The sequence below is a fragment of the Martes martes genome (genome assembly GCF_963455335.1).
Source record: "Martes martes genome assembly, chromosome: 13".
Classification (NCBI taxonomy): domain Eukaryota; kingdom Metazoa; phylum Chordata; class Mammalia; order Carnivora; family Mustelidae; genus Martes; species Martes martes.
Window position 1 is genome coordinate 18,536,051 of NC_137901.1, and position 24,598 is coordinate 18,560,648.

The 24,598-nt window shown below is 34.4% G+C and overlaps 1 protein-coding gene across 1 annotated transcript in view; it reads right to left on the minus strand.

The window, feature by feature from the left end:
• Window positions 1-24,598, minus strand: part of WDR7 (WD repeat domain 7) — a 331,238-nt gene that overhangs the window by 226,701 nt on the left and 79,939 nt on the right. The window contains exons 15-18 of the mRNA XM_080821004.1: window positions 24,361-24,449; window positions 10,086-10,184; window positions 7,312-7,430; window positions 5,484-5,607 (exon numbers count right to left, since the gene is read on the minus strand). Coding sequence (XP_080677130.1) covers window positions 5,484-5,607; window positions 7,312-7,430; window positions 10,086-10,184; window positions 24,361-24,449 — 431 coding nt within the window. The remainder of the gene's footprint in view (window positions 1-5,483; window positions 5,608-7,311; window positions 7,431-10,085; window positions 10,185-24,360; window positions 24,450-24,598) is intronic.

Genomic DNA, 24,598 nt, shown 5'->3' on the forward strand with positions numbered 1-24,598 from the left:
ATCAGAAAGTGACTTCAGTTCCAGGTTAAAATAGGTACTACAGTGTGGCTTGTTGAAAGTCAAACCCAAAACATTTACTAGGAGTGTCTTTCACTGAACAAAGAAATCCTATTCTGTTTCCAAGGGGGATAAAAAAGACGAGCCTAACCCTGGTAACCTTAGCACAAAAGGAAGCTAAAAAGGCAGGGCCTCGATAAGAACAAAGGATTGTTCTTTCTGATGACATCAATACGTATTAAACACGATGTGTTACACATCCTTCTATCAATATCTGAGATGATAAATTTGCAAATTAATACTACATTGGTCATAACTGCATAAAATTATAATAGCACCCTCTTTAGAAGAGATTTTGATTTATATAATGGTAGTAACTTTTATGTGTTTAATGTTTCTGAAATTAAAGGAAGAGATGAGCCACAGTGCGCAAGCAGAATACAATGTACAAGAAATAATTACGCTTGTGACCTCATGCCCTATAAGGTCACCCTGCATCACAGGCCAAAGGAAATCAGGAACCATCAGCATTTACCTCCGAGTAGTCACTGCCTGGAACGAAGGGCAAACGCGGGTGTATTTCATAAACTAGCAGGAGCTTGACCTCATAAAAAAGTCAATTATCAAAATGCTACATGTAGAATGTCACAAAAAGAAATATATAAAGGTGGGTTCTACACAATATCTTCCCTTCAAAGTAAATCTGAGACAACTTAAACATTTCATCTTCATCTGAATTATAACACATTTCACAAAATAACATTAACCCTTTCTTACTAAAAATAAGCAACAGAATTTCTAAAAAGTATTTTGTAACATAAACATGATTACAAATACATGAGAAAGAGCGATAACTCAGAAAACATTTACAATATTTATATAAGTCACCATCACAAGAATGTATGAAATATTCAGAATTACGATTCTGTAGCCATTACAGTAAGAATCACAATGCACTTATCCTCAAATTTTCGATCAAAAATCAGGCATCGAAAGTTTATATACTGCCTGCATTTATAAGGGATAAAATGTTTCCTAACCAGATCTGGGACAGAACTCCATTACCTGAAGCAAAATTCTCAAATCACTCAACAAGGACTTGGTTTTTATGAAAATTTGTGAACTGGCTTTTCGGTTAAGGCAGACTATTGTTACTTTTTCCTCCCCAGTGATTTCTGGTCTACGGCCAGAATCTCTGACCAATACAAATTCAAGTGAATTCCGAGGCAGTGACAATAAGGAGAACAAAAGTAGAGAAACCAGCACAGAAAAGGAAAGGGGTCAGTCAGCCAACACTCACTACGCATACAATCCGCATGCTGGGTGCTGTCCAGAAGTTTCTCCTTTACTGCTCTCCGCAGTCCTAAGAAAAGCAACTGGCTTCTGGCCCCTTGCTTTCCTTAGGTTCTCAGACAAACCTACAAAAGGCTTTTATTACATAATGTACCTAAATACAATTCCAGAAGACCCCACTCACTATGACCAGCGGACTTGAGTTGTCATCTTAGTCCCAGCTTACTTACTTACTGGCTGCAGAGTCAGAGAAGGGTTACTTCCCATTTTCAACCTCAGGCTCCAGAGCTGTAAGATGAAGGGGCCTTCAATGCCCATCAGCCTAGCAGCACACTCTGCTCTTCAAGCAAATGCATTTTCTGGGTCTCAGACAAACATCCAACGAAGGTACTCTTAGGTCATAACTTAGGAGCTGCCAATATTGCTTAGGTAATTACTGCACATTTTTAAATGCTTAGGCTGATTAAATTATAAGAAAATATCTAATGAATAGTGTATTTACCATAGTAAGTATTTTACCTTTCATATTTTACCTACTTAAGTAAGAAGATTCTTATGCTAAAAATAGGTTTTAAGTTCCTAAAAGAACATTTTATACTGTTAACTCACTACAAAAATCATCCCCGCAAACACTACTGACCATGATAGAGGCGACCGCCCTATGAGCACGTTATGGCAGGTGTGGGCTGTCCACCAGCTGGCTCCATAACCTTTTGATCCCTTTGGACAGCAAATCTGTTCAACAGCCCTATGTGGTCATTTCTCATTTGTTGTATGCTTTCTTCTCCTTTCACACATTCAGAATCCTTACTCCTTCAGCTTGACATTCTTTTATTAAAATAGAAAGCTCCCAGTAAAGCAAACTCATTTTACACACAGACAATGTAAAAGTTCCAGAATAGATTACTATATTATAGAAAGAGTCATTAGCATAAGCTGTTTTAATTATATGTAGACTGTATGTTTATTCTTTCACTAAAAATAACAGGATGATAAGATTAAAATTTTAAGTAAGCCAATATTCAGTTAATTTATAAGGAACTCCAGGACACTGTAGGGAACTAAAAGGACTTTAATTTACATAAATGGAAAGGTTTAAATCTGACTTAAGAACAATCTAGTTTATACTTAAACAATGATGAGAACCATTTTCTCACAATGAAGAGTAATTTTCTCACAGTTGCACGTTTCTGCTCCAAGTTATGGTGGTGGTTGTTGTTAAGTTTAATATGGCTACAAATGAAAGCTACAAGTGAAAGCAGGATTAGCTCAAATCTATTCAATCCTCTACCCCGAACACCATTTCAAGATCTAAGGATGCTGGAGGAAGCAAGACGGAATAAATGGTAGTGAGGGAAATCAGTTTTGTAGTCTGACAGTCACTCAGTAACGGAAGAACCTTAAGAAAGTTCCTTAATCTCTCGGCCTCAACTAACTTCTGGGGGGAAAAAGTGGGGGCTGCTAGTGACACAAATGCTACTTTACAGGCTTATTGCAGTGGCTTAATGAAGTAACACAGACCAGGCACTTAGCAAAAGCCTGATAGAGAGACTGTTCAATTAATGGTAGGCATTGTCATTATTTTACTTATACTGTATCCTCTCGGGACCTTCTAATAGACCTCTCACCTAGCAACATACACATTTTCATCATTGCTTCAGGGAGTAATTTGAGACCATATTACACCTTTATCTTGTAGCTAACTCATTCTCTTCTTTCCAGGAAAAAGAAAATAAAATGGAATTCACCACCATCACTAAAGATACCTTTCTTCCCAAACTGTCAAGAACACAACGCTGTACACATCTTTGGTGTTTTCCTTAGATCCTGATATGTAATCTGTAATCAAGCCTTAGAAATAGCTTTTATTCTACTCTATCTACATTTAGGTCTGGGTCCCATATCCCTTCTATAGTAGATTCTCAGTCTACTTCAGTCCACTCTCCCGCTGTAGTCCATTCCAAACAAAGGTGTCCTGAAACAGTTCCTCATACTTCCATAGCAGCGTTGTCCTTTCAAAAGGATCTCTAATGATTTGCTACTGTTTCACACCTTCAGCCTAAGTTTGTCCATTAATTGGAGCATCCTTAGATCTTAAAATGGTGTTGGGGGTAGAGGAGTGAGTAGATATTTGAGCTAATCCCCCTTTCACACAATGTCATCTCATAGTTTGTCCTTAAATTGGGGCATCTTTTATTCAATAAGGTTTACGATGAGCTGATGAGCTAATTCTGTTTTTCAGAATATTCTGAAGCTGAGAGCCACAAGTGACTGAACAAATAGGACTGTTCAGGATTCTTCAAATGCTCAAAAGCAAAGCTTTTTTCAACCTAGTTTTATTCTTTTAAATATTTTTTTACATTGTAGAAGATATTAAAACCTACACACATTTAAGTAAGAGCTTTAAGCCTAATACCTTTCATAGAGTCCATATGTTTAAAGACTCTGGTTTTTCAATTTCCTTTTATTAAAATGGAAAAATTCCTAGTAAGCAAATGAAAATCAGTATTATCTCAGTAAATTCAGTTACCTAAACAGATTAAAGAATTTTTATTAGTGTTGTTAATGTGTGATGTTATGGTCATATATAAAACACATTATTTGCATTTTTACAGATTATGAACGTACTTAATATAAAAATCTTTACCTAGACATTGTTCCATGTGCTTACCAAAGATTAACTCTCCAAACTCAGAATAACCTTATAGTCTCACTATCATCTTCATTTCATCTATGACAAAACTGAGGCTGAGAAAGGTTAAATATCAAAGGTCAAATACCTAAAAACAACCACTAGAGTCACCACTGACAAACATCTGGTAGACTTACCTGGTGGTATAACAATTACAGTCCTTTTTGAATCTTGTTTTCATATCCTTCTTATACAATCATGTATTGTCTGTCTTGACATGTACAGTGAGTATCTTATTAACTAAGAATTTGGTATTGGCCAAAATCATTTAAAATGAATCCATCTAAAACCTAGGCCAAATTTTCATAGTAAGAAATTATAAGTTTCATTGAGAATTTAACTTAAAAAGTAAAACTGAATTTATCTTATATTCAATGTAACAGTTTAAAACTTTAATTCTGAATTTTTTTTTTTTAAAGATTTTATTATTTGACATGGAGAGAGAGATCACAAGCAGGCAAAGAGGCAGGCAGACAGAGAGGGGGAAGCAGGCTCTCTGCTGAGTGAAGAGCCTGATGCGGGGTCCGATCCCAAGACCCTGAGATCATGACCTGAGCCGAAGGCAGAGGCTTAACCCACTGAGCCATCCAGGTACCCCTGAATTCTTCTTAGGAGAATAAAGAATCAAGGGACCTGGGTGGCTCAGTGGGTTAAGCCTCTGCTTTCGGCTCAGGTCATGATCCCAGGGTCTTGGGATCGACCCCTGCATGGGGCTCCCTGCTCAGCGGGGAGCCTGCTTCTCCCTCTCCCTCTGCTGTTGCCCCTGCTCATTTTCTCTCTCTCTTTCTCTCTCTCTGTGAAATAAATGAATAAATAATCTTAAAAAAAAAAGGGAAGAAGAAGAAAAAATCAATCAAATGATGAACTGGGGATAAAGCACACTTTTCTAAAAAGAAAAAAACTACGATAGCATAATACAAGTTTTCTTCAATGACCACTTGACTGAGCAGCAGGATCACAAAGGTTTGATTCTACAAAAAACATTCAACCACTTCCAACAATTTTTCCCAAGGCTTTTCTCAGTCCATTCAAATTATATTCTTTCGAAAGATTTGTCTGTCAAAATCCTTGCTAATTTTCTTTTCCAACAGTACACTGGTCTAAATCTACCCAATTTTTACTTCTTAAGGATTCACAATTCCAACCTCAACTTGGAAAGGCCCTGCCTTAGACTGCACGTGCACACCATCAGGTCGGATCTACAAGCCGGCATCCGCGAACATAATCATGCAACAGAGACAGATGTTACTGGGAAAGAGTGTAGGACTTTTTGATTGGGGATTAATTTTGTAAGAGGTCTGTCCATCAGAGAGTATTTAGATATATTCTTTTAAACCAAACTCCAAACCACAGGGATTCAGAAAATGAACACGTAGAATTCAAGGCTCCCTTATTTTCACTTCAAATGACTCACTTTTATTGAGAGGCAGTAACAAGCATATCTGTGAGTTTCAGAACTTTTGTATGTTTAAGCATGTAAAGCTCTGTAGAGAACTCTTACGTGATATGACGTGGTCCATGTACTGAGGTAAATAAGGGGCCCAGGCATCGATGGCTTCCTTCCGTCCCGCCTGCTCAATTCTTCGCAGTTCAGCTAGAAGCAGGGCCTGGGCGGCTTCTCTGACCTGAGAAGGAAACGGAGCCAAATGAAAAAATAGGAACCAGGTCAGTTGCTGAGGTGTTTAAAAACTAGAAAGTTCATCACAAAATAAAGCTAGGAAATATACAAGCCACATTTATTTACAAGAGAAAAACCACAAACCAAGTAACGAATTAAATACTGAATAAACTGGATGTGAGCAAAATCAAAGACATTTTAATGAATGATCTCAGTGAAAAATATTTTAACACTAATAGAATTATATTCGTACATTTATGCAGCATTGGGTTTAAAACTTCATTTTCCAAAGCTTTTAAAACACTTCTGCACTTTAATTTTCACATTAAATTTCCATATAATTGTCATTGTTAAAAGTCACTTTTAGAACTTTGTCTTCTAAACTTTGTTAAACTTTGTCTTCTCTTTTACCCTCAAGAAATTTAACCTTATCTAGTGAATTTCTTTATACACTAAGTATTGTTTGCATGAACATATATATAAATCTGCAGAATTCCTGTATACCTAAGACATGTTTAAACAATTTGTTTTTAACAAATAGGCAAAATACATTGCTATGTAATGGCATTAGTTCTATAGAAGGAAACAAGTTCTCAAAGTTACATCATTTCAGTTTGTCCTTCAATGCGGCACACGTTTCTCTTGCAATTTTAGTTGAGTTTTATTTTGGCAAATTACCACAAGCACGAGGTCAAAGAAGCTCTTCAACTGTCAAGTGGTCTATCAATCAATTTATTTACTCTTTGTCACTGAAAAGGTAACTCAGCAATGTCTGATAAGAGTTTGAATAAAAACTGTTTTTAATTATAACTGATTTTGAAGTGAATTCAGATACTATTCAATGCAAAACCATGAAATTTTAGTATGCTACAATTCTATTTAGAATTGAGGGAAGGGAAACCAGATGGGGGAGATATTTATATTTGATAAATTTAAAATCTTGAATGATACAAACTGCTATAGCTAGACAGGTCAAATGCCATAATAAAGGAAATCTCTATCCATAAAACATTTCCAAGTCCCTGGCGATATTATATTCAAGCGATGTCTAATACAGCATAAGTCCATTAACACAAAATAATAGCTACCCATTTATTGAGCTCCTACCATGTGTCAGGCTCTGTACTGTTTTACTTGCATTATCTGATTTGATCCTGACAGCAATCCCATGAGGAATATATTATTATCCTCACTTTACAAATGAGCTTCAAATAGCTTAAGTAAATTGCCCAGGGTCACAAAGTTAATAATTGGCAGAACTGATATTTAAACCTGGGTCTCTCTGAATTCCAAAGACTTTCTTTTATTATAATGCATTATCTTCCATTGGACAAGGGCTATTCACTTAGAATTTGACTGATGTGATTATACCTCAGTGTGTGATTTTGAGGGAGTTGGGTGTATGTATGTGAGCATGCATGTATGTTAATCTATACAGAATAACCTCTATAGAAACCAACACTCAAAGAAACAGTCCTATAAAGTATATGAAACCTTTGGTCAAATATTCACTGGATTCAAAAGTAAAACAAACATGCAAGTTGGAACATTACTATTCAATACATAAACTGAAAAAAAATCATAAATCCATATTTTCTATGAAATAAACAGGTGAAAAGAAATTAGATAAATATTAAGCATTTCGTTTCAAATTTACACTTGTCTACTGCTTTCCTGTTTTTGTTTTCTATCCATACCACATCAATATTACCTCCAAGCATCGATCCTGCCATCTTCGAGCCAGCATCTCTAGAAGTGGGGGCCTAAATTTATCCAGTCCCAGCAGGTCTGGCAGCATCACACAATGCATAGCAGCCAACTGACTCCATCCTGTTAAAAATGTAACATATTACAAATACTTTAAGCATTTTAGCATTCCCTAATTCAAAGACATTTCTTTAAATAAACCAAAAATCAAAAAGGACAGATGTGCTAAATTATATTATAAATGATTACAATTTATTAGATATTTTATACAAATCATATCAAATGTAGTTTATCTCTAAATCTTGTAATTGGTACTTACAAGAAATCTCAAAGTCTTAAACAAAAATAAACTTCCACATAAAGTACATACAAATTCTATAAGGAAAACATATTTTTAAACAGCCCCTCTAAAATAAAACACCATCAGAATTGAGAAAAACATAGAAATAAATATGTACTAGAGTTGTAGACTTGAAACTACTTTCAGTTAAAAGGGCATTCACACAGATATCCAAAGATAAGTTCATGTCTGCTAAGGCCTGGCCATCTGTGTATGACCACCTTTGTCAGTCAACAGAAATGTCTTCCCTTGTCTATCACAGGGCCTTTAATTAATACTTATTGATCTCTTTTCCTACCAAATGAATCAGATATTTAATCACAATCATAACTGAGTAAGTAACATAACATCAATTTTTAGAGGAAAAATGAATTCAGACATTTCATGAAATAAAAACCAGATAATCCAAAATTGACAACATCTTAAGTATCACTAACTTTAATCTATGCGAATAAAAGTTTTTTTTTTCCCAAAATTCTAATCCATAATATGGAACTTGATTATTTAAAGAAAACAAACACTGGAAGCCACTGCAGTATCTAAAAGTAACAGTATCCAGACATGCTCAAATAAGCATTTCAACCAAGGGGTCTGAAAAATATATACAAAATAAATGCCTCAATCTTCCCAAATCATGTATGAAGCCACTATTAATCCACAATAATTACCATTATCCGCAGGGGATAACACTTAAGAACAAATAATCAAAAATGAATGCAAAAAAGCAATTACTACCATATATAAGTGATCACAGAATTTTAACAAATCAATGTTTTGAAATAATCTAAAACAAAAAGAATCCTATCATAAAATTCAAAATCATTACTAGGATTGCTTAAAAAAGAGAGAGAGAGAGAAGAGAGAGAATAAGTGAGTAACAGATAAGCCACCTATCTAAAGATTTATCCTTTCAGTAAGAAAATTCTCATCAACTGAGAATATATAATTAAATGATTAAGATGAGCACACACATTTTAGATTCCAATTTATTTTCAATAGAGGGTATATATACATATATAGAGAGAGTATATATACATATATAGAGGAGATATATATATGTACACACACACACTTATACATACACACATATATGTAAATATAAATTACATGTCTCGGGGCACCTGGGTGGCTCAGTGGGTTAAAGTCTCTGCCTTTGGCTCAGGTCATGATCCCAGGGTCCTGGGATCGAGCCCCACATCGGGCTCTCTGCTGAGCGGGGTGCCTGCTTTCCCCCTCTCTCTCTGCCTGCCTCTCTGCCTACTTGTGATCTCTGTCTGTCGAATAAATAAATAAAATTAAAAAAAAATTACATGTCTCATAAATGTGTGAAGTGTTATTTATGAGCTGAATTTTAATAGGACAGTGATTCTCACCATGGTCCAAAGTCAAGAGCCTTTTTTTTGAACTAACAAATTACTCTTTCACAATAGCTTAACAAATTTGACCTGAATTATTTTTGCTAAAATCCAGTCTTAGCACACTAACCTTAGCACATGTCTATGATAGGGAAGCCAAACAAAAAATGAGTTATACTTTTGTGCTCCCGTGTTTTCTTTCCAAATGAGTGGTACTTCAAACATGAGCTCTGTACTTTACAGATACTACACCATTCTTTCCATTTGAATGGATTGTTAATACTGCTTTCTAGTGAAGAGTCAGAATCAATCGGGATTACACTTGAGATTTTATAAAATTTCCTTTTATATTATACATCTGGTGAAGACAGAGCCCATAATGAAGACAGTGGATATAACTCAGAGCTCACAAGTTCCGTTAGGTTTCCAGGCAGTATAAATAATCCTATGGTGGCTCTTGGGGGAAAAAGGTTTGTGGATTCCATTCACATTTTCAGAGTTCCAAAAACACTTTCACCTAGTGTTAACTCCATAGGGATAATATGATAGCCTAACTACATCTTAAAAACTGAAATTATGGATTTTTGCCTCATCCAGAAACAGAAATAGTAAGGAGGATAAACAGGCGAATTCCTCTCTGTTTATAATCATAGGTGCTAATCAACATTCTGAAGACTTCTCTAATGATAATGTAAACAGACCCCTCACATCTCCCTCTAACCTCAGAGTAATGAAACATGCAAAACAGATTCATTAGTTCTAACACCAGAGATCACATGGCAAACATCATTATGAAAACCAATCCACTTTTTAATACCTACTTCACGTCAAAAATTAGCATCTTTGCACTTCTTTAATGGCATTCGAGGTTACGAGAAACACAGTGTATACCTGCCAGGAGCAGCATTACATTTTCCTAGCTGGCCCTTATCATTGACATTAGCAAATAAAGTTAAAAAATGGAAAATTTAGGATCTCATATATAACAAAGCAGATAAATGTGTAAACTGGATAAAAAGAACATGTCATATCAGAATAAAGCACAGACTGAGAGGGAGTTGTTAGGAAGTTGAGAGAGAATACCTTCATTTACTAAGAAACAGGTATGTAAAGCAGGAGTAGAAGCAGGGTCAGAGCCAGAGTGGTCAGCATCAGACCGAGCGGAAATGACAGGAGCAGGAACTTGCAGAGAAAACAGAAGAAATAAAGAGGAGAGAATTGAGGTACAGCGGCTTCTGAAAAAAAGCTCAGTATTAGTGAAGAATGAAAAACAAAGTTGGCAAAATATAGTAAATGGAGAACTGAAAAATGATGTTTTCATCAGAAGGGCATGATCGTTGAGGATTACGGCAGGGAAATGATATATTTTATTGAACAGCAATCACAGTGTAGTTCAAATTCCTCTTAAAACCAAAATCTACTTAATATTCTAATTTATCGATGTACCAATTGATACAAAAACAGTTCTAAAACAAATAAGGCTATAAGTAAAAAATGACAGACATATTAAGAATTAATTCAACTTTTAAAATGTATCACATACTGAAAACTTTAAGTTGGTCATCATACTGCCAATTACATTTTTCTAATGATTTATTTCCTAACCTTACATGTAAATTATTTTTTAATATCTCAAACCAACATCCACTGAAATCATTTCAATTTTCCACACTCCTTTGATAAAAATACAATTTGAAATCTGCCAACTTATAAAGAATATGTATACTAAACAACTTTTGTAAGAATCCTAACATAGCTTCATTTTTAGTTTAAAAAATATTTTTATGATACCCATGTTTGTTTTATCAAAGTAATTACTATGAATGTTCTAATCCTCATAAAATACATGCAGCAACCCCATCCCACCCCCCAAAAAGTCATATTACCAGGAAAATGTTTCAGCTTCAATTATCATATGAAAAGGCAAAAAGACCGTATGGCACACACATTCTACAACTGGAGGTCAATGGTAAGATTTAGAGGTCACCATTTGACACTTCCTTCCTATGGAGAAATTACCATATGTCATGCACAAGTATCTTCAAATTAATCCCTCTCCTTTATTCTGTCATTGAACAGCAATAGGTTTGGGCTCCTGAACAGATTAAGCATTGTCCCCTGAATGATATGTTTGTTTTTCATGCAGTGAAGTTCCTTTGTAACTACAGGACAGCTGCATGAAAACAACTTTTCATAATTTCCACACGAATGCATCATAATGTCAATCAGGCACGTGTGAAGTAGTAACCAGTAGAACTGAAAGTACATGAACAGTAAAAAAAAAAAAAAAAAAAAAAAAAAAAAAAATCCAATGCTATATACCCTAAGAAGCACATTCTGCACATATGAAAGTCTCATCTGGGAAATTATAATTGTTTTTATTATCACAGACCTGTTTTTGTTTGTTATGAAATTATAATAATTTTATGTTATGCTTATGAAAGAAACAGAGCTTTTCTTAACTGCACATTTCCTAAGATATAAGAATTATATTGTAATCTTATGAAAAAATCTTACTTTTATGTTCCATTAAATAAATTTTTCATTTTATAAATCATTTCTAATTACAAATTCAGTTATTATGGCCTATCAAATATTCACTTCCTCATGCAAAAAAGTTGCCGAGCCTGGATGGCAGAGAGTCAATTTTCAGGTTTTAACTTTCATGCTACCAAAATTGTTCACAAAGTTCCTATGGTGGCTTCCAACAACTGGGACTTTTCCATAATTTCACTTAAAAAAAAAAAGAAATTATTATTATCATCCCTGAAAAGGCTGTGATATCTGATTTTACTCTTAAGTGAGAGGTGAGGAAATTCAATACAAATGAATAAAAGTTCAGTACTGAGTGATCATTACCCTAGTCTTGTCGAGTAACTAATGGGATTAAACTCCATCTTCTGTAAGTCACAAGCATAAAGGAAACTAGAAATGCTACTGAGAAAACTACTAGAATAAGTATAATAGCTCTTCACAGAATAATGTTCAATATATGTAAGTTTATTTTTAATGAGGTAAATAAACAGACTCTTTTTTGGAGTACTGTTTAAATGACAGTATATAAGGAAAAAGACATTTACATTTTCCTTTAATAAATTCTGTGAGCACACACACAAAAAAATCAAGAATACTATTAGACAGATCAAGGAATCAGATTTACTATGCTTTAAAACTCTTGGCATCACCACCAAAAAATACTTCATTCCGACTACCTCACAGCTGAGACTGCAGAATCTAGAACTACTTTTATAACTAATTGAGAAATTCAAATTAACTCTGCTTGAGCTTTTAAAACTGTCTACATATAAAGAAGTCAGCAAAAGAAACTTAAAGAGTACCACTCCCAAAACAAAAAGCTCAAGGCCTAATGACAATAGTAAATCTGAAGGAAGTCATATGTAGCACTGAATATTGACAATTCATAGCGTGAAGCATAAGCAGCATTTGGTTTCTTAAAAAGCTGCGATGTCAATTATCAATTGACTTCTCTTACTAAGGGTTAGTCAAGCCTAAGGGCAAAAGTCTCAGCATAAAAAAAAAAAAAAAAAGTCTCAGCATAGCTTCAGGTGATGACAGAGGTGGCATGAGTTCTATTATCTTACCTACGAAGTTCTTTAAATTTTGCAGCTAAGAGCCTCTTCAACTACTTACTATCACACGCAAAGACAGGAGAAGATAAACGAACCCTGTGACAACATACACACACACACCCACACGCTTTCCGTTAAATAGCATCTGCATAGAACTCGATGTTACAACACCCCTAGTTTTTCAGTTTCTGAATAGGTCTACTTCAGTCTTCATTTGAAATCTGACTCTGAACTCCACTGTTCCCTACTGCCATTGTGACATGCTAAATATACAAAGGATAGAAAGTGAACATACTTTAGGTAGCAAGTTATTGGTCTAAACCTCATTAGCCTCCTGGTACATGAAAACAAATAGCCCTTTCAGTACATTTTTCAGAAGAGAATAAAGAAAATCTAGAAAGTTTTCTGTAAAACCAAATGCAATGGGTAAAGAAGTTTTTAAAAGTTTAACACAAATAAAATTATTTAATAATGAATCACTTTATCTAAAGTGTTACAGGATAATCACAAAGCTTTGAGAGGGGAGGATAGAGAAGAAGGCATTCCACACTAGGTCTGCCATTCAATGTAGAGATCTTAGAGCAACATCTGCCCTTTATGTCTATGGGAGATGAGCATTCTCATCATCTTTTAAGTCAACATGAAGCACTTGGATAAATCATTAATCAAATAGTCTAAGAAAAAAGTATATCCTTAAAATGCTATGACGGAAGAGCACAAAAAGTCTAACGGCAATAGGGAAGTACAAGGTTCCAGGAAGTAGAAAGGATAAGGACCTACCATAAAGCAGAATGAATTAACAGCCCAAGATAGTATTCTGACAGACATACATCAAGGCAAAATACAAAAGGGCTAATAATGTCTGAAAAATACAGTAAAACTCTATTTAACCTCCAGATCACCAATGGATTATACCAGAATTGGAATAAGTTCAGATGTAATGGCAATTTTACCTTGGCCTTTAACTCCAGTCAGAGTCCAAAAAATAAAAATTAAAAAACTTTTTAAAATCCTGCTTCTGTAAAAGGCCTCCTTCATTACTAACATCTAAAAAAATAAACGAACTAAGACCAGGCACCATGGGGGGAGAGTTTATTACAGTGAAAGATAAAGTGATAAGATGAATAATAACTTGAATTAGACGTACGGAGGCTATTCAAATTTTCTATTTCATTTAATTAACAAGAAGCACCTACTATGTGCCAGATGTTGGGCGAAGTATATAAAAATTCATAAAGATTAGACAAAGATGCAGCTTTGTTACTCAGAATCTGGCAGGAAAAGCAAATAACTAAAGAAAATGTTATCACCAACTGCACTGTCCTCTGGATCTCCTCCACTAGACATAAGCTCCTTGAAGGCAGAGATTTGTTTTGTCAGCTTTAAAGACCCAGCCCCTAGTTACTGACATATTGACACTAGAAGCATAAAGAGAAGGTATCTATAGATTCACTTATCCAAATATTTACGGAGTGCCTTCTATGCTTCAGCTACTGTTCCCAAGAACTTGTGCTAAATCAGTGAATAAAAAGGAACAAATAGAACAAATGTCTGCCCTTTGAGCTTCCAAAGACCAAAGTCATAAACCAATTTTTTAAAATAAAAGGCATATAAGTTCAAACACAAAATTTTAACGAGTCTTGAGGTCCATCCATTGACCTGATATATGTACTCCATACTTCTTGCTATAGAACCTGGAAAAGGATGGTGGAAAATCTATTGGTTAATTTGTATAAATGATGCCTGAAATAATTTAACAATGACTACCTCCTACTTCTAAGTTTAGACAACCTAAAGCAAACCCATTTTTGAAAAATAAAATAGCAGATACTGTAACATAATCTTACACATTTAAATTGCTTAGACTTGCTTCCACACCTGCCACTGAGTAAAGATGTAACTACTAACGTAGACAGAGGGTCACAGTCAAGATAGGCACTAGAGACACACACCAAAGACTTAGGCCACAACATTACTTAACTGACGAAGAGAAGTACAGTATATCAGGATGTAGATAAGCCTATAGCTATGGGCCATTTAGGGCTGTATAACTATGAACAACAATTTAGTCTGATCCCTTTCTCAAGTGAGATGTTTTGTAAAGTACACAATCGAGTGTCTAATAAATAAAAACTGACTCTATCAAAAAGTACTGACATGACTGTCAGTAAATGTTAATGATTGGCAAAGACTGAATGAACAAGCCCACTGTTAGACAAAATAAAGCTCTCGTGAAGAAATTATTTTCCAATGAAATACCCTGATAATGTTTATGAGAAATTACGTTAGCTGAACTATCTATATCATCTTTATTCTTAGACCCAAATGTCTACAAAAGGTCCAATCCACAGCTAAAGTCTTTACTCCATATAGATTATTTTGCAGCTGAACAAGTATTAGCCAACATGTAAGTGACAGTTTATCGAAAAGGAGCATATTCATGTTTGCAATTCAGCTTGAGAAATGGATTGAGTCAATGTGCAATGTAGTGGGAGTCAGGAAAAGAAAACATAAGGAAAGAGGAAAATGTTTGAAAGCAAATCGAGCTAAGTTAGAACAGAAAGACAAAAATGTAATACCCTCACTGCTCCACTATAGTCAGAGAACTCAGAGCTTTGTCCGTTCTCTTACCGTTTCTTACACTAGCTAGTTGTTTATGTCCATTGAGTTATCTACTAGATAGATGTATATAAACTACTCAAGAGAGTATACATCAGACTAATTTTTCTAACGACCCAAATAGAGTTGGAGGAAAAAAGGGCTTAATAAATATTTATTAAAGAGATAATCACTCCATATTTTCAATATTCAAATAGAAAGTGAGTTTCATCATGCCATCCTAAAGTATTTTATAATGTAACTCTCACTACAGATTGCTAACCTTTATTCACTTTAAAAGATAAGCATCTGTATTGTTTCAAATGGAAATTCCTAACTCTACTGCCTTAAATAAATGCTTTGGAAAATGCCTCAATTCTTAGTGTCCCCCTCCCCCTCTTCACTGCTCTCAAAACGTGATGCTTTATGAGAGGAGCAACATTAAAGTATTCAAATCAAAGTAACGTCCTCAGACCTGACCAGGTGAGTAAGTTTAATGCCGTAACAGTGATGGAGTACACAATGCATCACAACAATGTCACAAATTAAACTGGACAGCTTGTATCTGCTAGGATTACAGAGGGAGAAAATGTAATCCAAGAAGAAACATCAACTACAAATAATGATAATAAAGATGGTAATGATGAGGAAAACAAATACCATCTCTAACAGGAACTGATTTTTTTTAAAGGTTTTGTTTATTTATTTGACAGCGAGAGAGGAAACAAAAGCAGTGGGGTAGCTGGAGAGGGAGAAGTAGGGTCCCCTCTGAGCAGGGAGCCCAAAATGGGCTCAATCCCAGGCCTCTGGGACTATGACCAGAGCCGAAGGCAGATGCCTAACAACTGAGCCACCCAGGTGCCCCTAACAGGAACTCATTGTCAATGAAGCTCTGAACTAACTAAATGGAGGAGATTATGCCCTGTCACTGATTTGTACTGTGTAAGCTGGAAGATATTTTTAATAGATTTAGGACATAAATACAAGCACAGACTTAAAGTTAAAAGGTGCTATTGTATCCTAATCATACCACTATAACTAACCATATTTTAAACAAGTCTCTTACCTTTGTGAGCCTGTTTCCATTTCTCTCTGAAGTAATGGCTCTAAAAATATTGAAACTCTATACAACATAAAGGGTTTTTACTTTATGAAGTAATAGTATATTTAGGACATATTAAAAGAAAAGGGAGAGGAACTGCCACTTCTGGCCAAGATGGAATAAAATGAAACAGATTTATAATCCCATCTAAAACAATTCCCCTAACCAAACACATAAAACAATGGTTTCAAACCCCTGGACATCAAGTGATGATGAACTGAGAGTCAGGAGTTGGGAGACAAACAGCACTATGATTGCCCCAGCTTATTGCTTTGTGGGAGTTTCTCGACCAAGATATGGGAAGAGGTTGGAGGAAGAGCCCCACAGTTTCCCTGAGTTGAAGAGACAGAGCTGAGAGTCTCAGGAAGCCAGAGCAGCTAGAATCCACTGGACAGAGAGAAGAAAGCTTCAAAGATCAAGTTCTTCAGACATCCCCCTGGAATATTCAGAGCACTGATCAGTTCATGTGTGTGAAGAAACGATAATGCCAAAGACCATGTTGCTTCCACCAGCCAGACTGGAAAATTAACAATTCATGGGGTACTAGGTAGAATACTCAGGAAGCTCTTGCCTCAGTAATGGGAAATTAGCCTTAGAGCATGACTCCAAACCCACCAAACAAATCAAAAGCAAGACCAGAAAAAGATCAAACTGTTTCCAAGCAACTTAACTGTATCCAGAATATAAGTTACAAAAGAAAAAAAAAAAAGATTTATAACAATATAAAAATCTTCAGTACTCAACTAGGTAAAATCCAAGTATCTGCCATTTAACAATGATTACCAAGCATGCAAGGAAGCAGGAGAGCAAAGTCCATAACGGGGGGGGGGGGGGGTGTAATCCATTAAAAATGAACCCCAAACCGACAGAGATGTCAAAATTATCAAATAAGGGTATTAAACCAGTCATTATAACTATAGCTAATATACTGAAGAAAGTTACATAGAAATAATGAAGATATAAAAAAGATATAAATCAAAATTACGGACATGCAAATCATAATGTCTGAGATGAAAAATACACTAGTTCGTCTTAATACCAGGCTGGATATTGCCAAGAATAGATGAATGAACTTGAAGACATTGCAACAGAAACTAAATAATGAAATCACAGGGAAAAAAAATTCCAAATATAAAGCATCAGTGATCTATGAAACAATTTCAAGTGACCTAATGTACATACAATTTGAGTCCACTAAAGAGAGAAGAGAGGAGAGAATAGAAAGAATATTTGGAGGAATAATGGTTGAAAAAATGTTTTAAATTAATGAAAACTATAAAAAATAAGCTCAATAAACTCAACTTCAAGAAACATAAAGAAAATTACACCAAGGCACTTCATAAGCAAATGGCTCAAAACCAATAACAAAGAGAAAATCTTTAAAACAGCAAGAGTAATAAAGTAAAAAAAATTTTTTTTTTGATGTTATATAGGAAAATACAGATGACATCAGATTTCTTGTTAAAAACAAAGCAAATGAGGGGGCGCCTGGGTGGCTCACTCAGTTGAGCATCTGACTCTTGATTTCAGCTCAGGTTGTGATCTTGGGGTCCTGGGATCAAGCCCTGCTTCAGGCTCCCCACTGAGCATGGAATCTGCTTATCCCTCTCCCTCCCCAAACTCACAGGTGTTAACACATGCACACTCTCTCTCTCTCATGAATAAATAAATCTTAAAAAAAAATAAAAAATAAAACAAAGCAAGTAAGAAGATAATAGAGTATTCTCTGTTAAGTACTGAGAGATACAAATGGTCCACCTAGAATTCTATACCAGACAAAATATATCTTTCAAAATCAAAGGCAAATAAAGATGTTTTCAGATGTGAAGCTGAAAGAACAGCAGACCTTCATTACAAGAAATGTTTACTTCAGGCAGAAAAAAAAAAATTACACCAGACAAAAATCTGGATCTACATAAAGGAATGAAAAACACCAAAAATGGTAATTACATAGTTAAATGTATTCTTTTTCTTATTTAAATCTCTTTAAAGTATAATTAACTATTAAATAACACTGATTTGAAGAGTTTATAAAATACATAAATGTAAAATATAAAACAAAGATAGAATAAAGTTCAGGAAATAAAAAAGTATAACTTTTAGTTTTAATATTAAATGTTAATGGTATAATATCACTTGAAGGTACTCTATAAATTAAAGATCTCTGTAGACTAGAAACTCTAAACCATTAAAACAACAAAATAAACAATTAGCTTATAAGTCAATAAAAGAGATAAAGTGAAATCATAAAAGAAAACAGCAGAAAAAGGAAAAGAAGGAAAAAAGAACAAATGAGGAGAAAAAACAGCAGAATGACAGATTCAAACTATATCAACAACCACATTAAATGTAAATGGCTTAAACACTACAGTAAAAAGTAGGCCATATTGCCTATAAGAAACACAATTTAAATGTAACGACCCCAAATGGGTGAAAAGTAGAAGGACAAGAAAATACATACCACACTAATAACAGTAACCAAAAAATGCTGAACTGGCTGTATTATTATAAACAAAGTAGATTTTCAAAGCAAAAGATACTATCGAAGATAAAGAGGTCATTTCATAATGACAAAAGTAAAAAAAAAAAATCAGTAAGAAAAGGCTTATGTACCTAATAAGAGAGTTTTATAATACATGAAGCAAAAACTAATAGGAATGCAAGGAAGAATAATGAAAGCCACAACCATTGCCAGACTACTCAGGAGAAAAGAAAAAAACCATAAAATATATATAACAAAAATGAGAGAGGGGGTACCATTTCAATTCCTACAGATATGATATTAAAAGAAAAATAAGAGAATATTAAGCTTTTCTCCCCAATAACTTAGACACAAAATAGCAAAGTTCACCCAAGATGTAATAATAATAATAAAACATCTAAATAACCCTGTATCTATTAAAGCATTTAAATCTGTAGTTAACACCTTTCCCATAAAGAAAACTCCAGGTCCACATACTTTCAATAGTGAATTTAGATAAAACGAGTAAGGAATAATATCAATCCTAAACAAACCCTTCCAGAAAATACAAAAAAAAAAAAGGGTGGGGTAGGGTGGGGAGGATAACATCCTAATTCCTATGAGACCAGCATTATCCTATTACCAAAACTGAACAAAGAGAATTATCAGAAATGAAAACTGTAGACCAAAATCCCTAATAAACATAACATAAACTCTTAAGAAATTTTAGCAAATTATACCAACAATCTATAAGAAGAATAATTCATCATGACCAAGTGTTGTCTAACAGAAGATCTCAAGAGTTTTTTTTGTTGTTGTTTTTTTTTTAAAGATTTTATTTATTTGAGAGAGAGAGGATGAGAGAGAGAGAGAGCTCATGAGAAGGGGCAGGATCAGAGGGAGAAGCAGACTCCCTGCCGAACAGAGAGCCTGATGTGGGACTTGATCGTAGGACTCCAGGATCATGACCTGAGTTGAAGGCAGTCTCTTAACCAACTGAGCCACCCAGTCACCCTCAAGATTGTTTTAAAGTTCAAAATTTCATGTACTTTGTCTTAATAAAGGAGAAAAATCATTTGCTAATTTCAACAGCTGCAGAAAAACCATCTGACAAAATCTAACATCCATTCAAAATTTTAAAATCTCAGCAAACTAGGAATAGAGGGTACCTGATTTAACATTCTGCTCATTTAAGAAAAACCTGCAGCTAATATCATGCTTAATAAAGACTGGATGCTTTATCCCATGGACTGGAAATGAGGCAAGGATGACTGCTCTAACTTCTCAATTCAACATCATTCTCTAACTCCCTGCCTGTGCAATAAGGTAAGAAAAATAAAATTCAAACTGACTGAAAAGAAGCAAAACTGTCTTTATTCACAGATAACATTATTTTGGGCATGTACTCTGAAGGAAGAAGGGCTAAAAATTGTTAAGTTACCATCATCTTAGGAAGTTAAAAATAAACCGCATATTAAACTACAAAAAGGAACAGGAGAAGAGCAGATTTCAGTGAGATAGGAAAAAATATGCACTTAGAAAGGAAAAACAAAGGCACAGAGGATTCATTAAAATGACTAATAAGATTGATAAGTGCCTGATGAGACAGATGAAGAAAAAAGAGGGAAGATACAAATGATTAACAACATCAGGAACAAAAATGATGGTGTCATCACAGATATTAAAAAATTTAAAACATAGTATCTTTTCAAATGACAACAAATTTAAAAGAACTAGAAAAATCACTAAATATGTACTACTTAATGAAACGGACATAAGAAGAAACAGAAAATCTGAAGTGTCACATGACAATGAAAGAAATTAAACCTAGAATTTTAAAACTTCCCACAAAGAAAACTCTAGATCTAAATCCAGCAAATTCTACTGCACATACAAGGAAGAAAGAATGTCAGTCTTACACAAATTCTACCTCAAAACAGAAAAAAAGAAAAGGTTTCTTAATCCATTTTTTGAAACCTGCATAATGTAACACTTCATAAGAGCATTAGAAGAAAGGAAAATTGGGGCATTTGGCTGGTTCAGTGTGTAACTCTTGACCTCAGCTTAGGTCTTGATCTCAGTGTTGTGAGTTCAAGCCCTGTGCTGGGCTCCATGCTAGGCGTGGAGTCTAGTTATTTAAAAAAAAAAAAAAAAAAAGGAATAGGAAGAGGAAGAAGAGAAAACTTTTTCCTGAATAGAAAATATTAAGCCAAATTCAACAATATATTAAGATGATAATACATCAAAACAGAATAGAAGGAAAAATTATATAATCATCTCAATACATACAGAAAAAGCATGATAAAACCCAAAATACACTGATGATAAACACTTAGCAAAGGAATAATGGAAAGTTAATTTCTTATAAATTACCTGTAAAAAGCATACAAGAGATATAATAATTATGAAAGCTTAAAGGGAAAACATTGGAAATAGAAAAAGTGTCCCATATGACTGTCCATATAGTCAAAGTAATCCACAAATAAAGTATTACAAATAATGGGTGAAGAGCATGCCTGCTTGATACAAGGTCAACATATAAAAATCATCTGCATTTCTGTGCCAGAGGCACAGGAAACAAAATATTCGATACCAGTTATAAGAGTATTTTAAAAATCCTTACCTAGGAAAAAATCTAAATAAAAAGTATACAAGACCTCTACACAGAAAACTATAAAAGAGTTACAATAGCTAAATGACACCTAAATAAATAGAGGAATATACTGAATGAATGTACCCACAATTAATTCTCCTCAAACTCATCTACAAATTCAATAAAACTGCAGTTGAAATCACAATAGGTCTTTATAACAAATGAGAAACTAGCTCTAAACTGACAATTGAGATATTCAAAGAAACAAGAATAGCCATGACATTCTTTAAGAATAAGATGGGAAGACTCTATCTGTTGAATACCAAGTCCTACTATAAAGCTACAGTAATTAAGGCACAAGAATACACAAGCAAGTCAATGGGCTCAAACAGTCCCAGAAACAGATCATATAGAAGAAGATTTTATTTATGACAAGGATGGCATTGCAAAGCAGTGGGGAACAAATCAGGACCCCTGCTTCCCATTATACCCAAAACTGAATTGTAGGCAGATTATAGATCTAAATAAAAAGGGTAAAATAATAAAGCTTATAAAACAGAAGGCTATCTTCATGATATCAGGGTAGGGGTATCAAGGTAACTTCTTAAATAGGACACAAAAATATTAATTGTAAGTGAAAAAATTGATATATTAGATTCCATTGAAACTGAGAGATGCTGAATTTCAAAGATAAGAGCGAAAGGCAAGTAAATATTTGCAATACATAAAACAAAGGGCTCATATCAAGGACAGTCACAGATCAACCCTTACAAGTCATTAAAAAAAAAAAAAACAACAACAACAAAAACCTAGTAGACACACATGAGTTGAACAGGCACTTCACAAAAGAACATATATAGAAATGAGCAATAAACATACCTAAAAAGTATTCAACCTTGATGGGAATTGGGAGATGTAAATTAAACACCTGAGAGACTATTGCATATACACCAAAATGGCTCAAGTGAAAGAGATGGAAAATATTCAGGGTTAGCTACATTCACTGCTGAGCATTAGCTCACCAATGGTGTATGAGACTTCCTGTTGCTCCATATCCTAGCCAACCCAGTATTTTCCATCTTTTTCACTTTAGCCATTTTGATGGATATGTATTAGTCACTCACTTAGTAAAACATAATATTATCTGCTAAAGCTAAAGCTAAACATATGCAGAAATTCCACTTTCAGTTATATACACAACAGAAATACTGATACTGATAAGGTACATTAAGATTCAAATGCAAGAACTTTTGCAGATTTATGAAAAACAATGAAAATAATTCAAATGTCTATTGATAGGAAAATGGATGAAGAAACTGTGGTCCACTCATTCCACAGACTACTACAGAACAATAAAAATGAACAATGAAATGAGCAAATCTCAAATGCAGTACCATCGAAAAAATCTCATAAAAGAAACCAAACACAAAAGAGTACATACTCCATGACTGACGGAATTCATATAAAACTCAAAGAACAGCAAAACTAAACTTCAGTATTTAGGGCTTTAAACTTAGGTGGTAGAACTCTAAAGGAAAGAAAGGAAGTGATTTCCCAGAAGTGAAGACAGTAGTTACTTTTGGAAGGGGGCACTAATGATTGGGAGGGAACATACCAGAAACCTCTGTCATGATGGCAATGTTCAAGTTCTTGTCCACAGATGTAGTTACAAGGGAGTTTAGCATGTAAAAGTCACTCAGCTACATATTTCCGTTTTGCGTACTTTTCTGTATATGAATTTCACACATACACAAGTATAAAAAGTTATCCAACCAAAACTTTTCTATAACATACAATTATTTTACACGAGTTTATATTTTTAATCAGAGGAAGGGTAACAAAGGATGTGAGCATGAGGGGTTGGAATGAAAAATGGGAGTAGGGGTAGAGAACGTGGGAGTTTATGGTGCATAATGAGACGCCAGTAGTGCCTAAAACTGAAAATCAGGCATCTATTTAAAGATATTAAAGTAAATATCAAATAATAAGCTAAGAAAGAGAAAAGTACTTGTCCTAGGGAAAGGAAAAATTGTTAAAAAAAAAAAAAAGTCTTTAAAACCTAAACAAACAAATAACTATGGAAAAAAGAAGACCCTGAAGTCATCATTCACAGGCAGAACCTTCATCGTCTCATCTCTTGCTCACTTCTTCTTCACTTCTATCACATTCTGAGAGAGTCAGCATTAACTCTCGGCCTGAAGGAAAGCTCTCTAAGCAGAAGTGATCCCCCATCCCCCAACTCTGGTTCCCTCATTTGCCACTCTTATAATGGACATAAAAGATAATAATGGAAGAAAAACCCAACTTTCTCTTCTATCTACTAATGAAAAACAAAGCTGTAGACAAAAATTAAGACAGGGGCGCCTGGGTGGCTCAGTTGGTTGGGCGACTGCCTTTGGCTCAGGTCATGGTTCTGGAGTCCTGGGATTAAGTCCCGCATCGGGCTCCCAGCTCCATGGGGAGTCTGCTTCTCCCTCTGACCTTCACCCCTCTCATGCTCTCTCTCTCAAATGAATAAATAAAATCTTTAAAAAAAAAATTTAAGACATATGATGACATAAATAAAAGGAAAGTTTTTCCACTTGTGGATTACAAAGCATGAACTATTGGCAAATAACAGAATAGATACAGAATGAAAACATGAATTTAAAACATTTATAAATGTAGTTAAAAAATAGGTAAAACTAAAAAAAAATAGGTAAAACTTTTAAATCCAAGATACACATGATTAACACACTAGTGTTGTCAAGTTAAGGTGCCCCTAATTCATAAAAATTAGGTCAAAGACAGTACAACAAAATTATGTGATATATGCTCATTTATCAGTTTCTAAATAAATCTGATTTATTTTTAACTGACATCTTAATTATCCATATTTACATCTGGAATATAACAACTTTTCTCCCTTTTAACAATATGAGACAAACAAAATGTTATGATTATACATTAGTTATGCCTCCTCAGTTCCTACAGCTGAAATGTCAGGTCAATTACTTAATAAGATTTAATTTTACCTTGTTTAATCTGTCCTTGCACAACATTACTGGAAGTTGGAGGGGAACCCCTTGCCTTAGAAAGGTCTGGGGTGCTTGGTCGAGGTGGCCTTTAAAAAAAAAGGAAGAAAATATATGTATATAAACACATTCATACTTTCATATTTCCAGAATCATTTAAAATATTAAACTTTCTAATCCTCAATGAATTGCAAAAGAAACATACACAGAACATTTTCAATTTACCATTCCAAAAAGA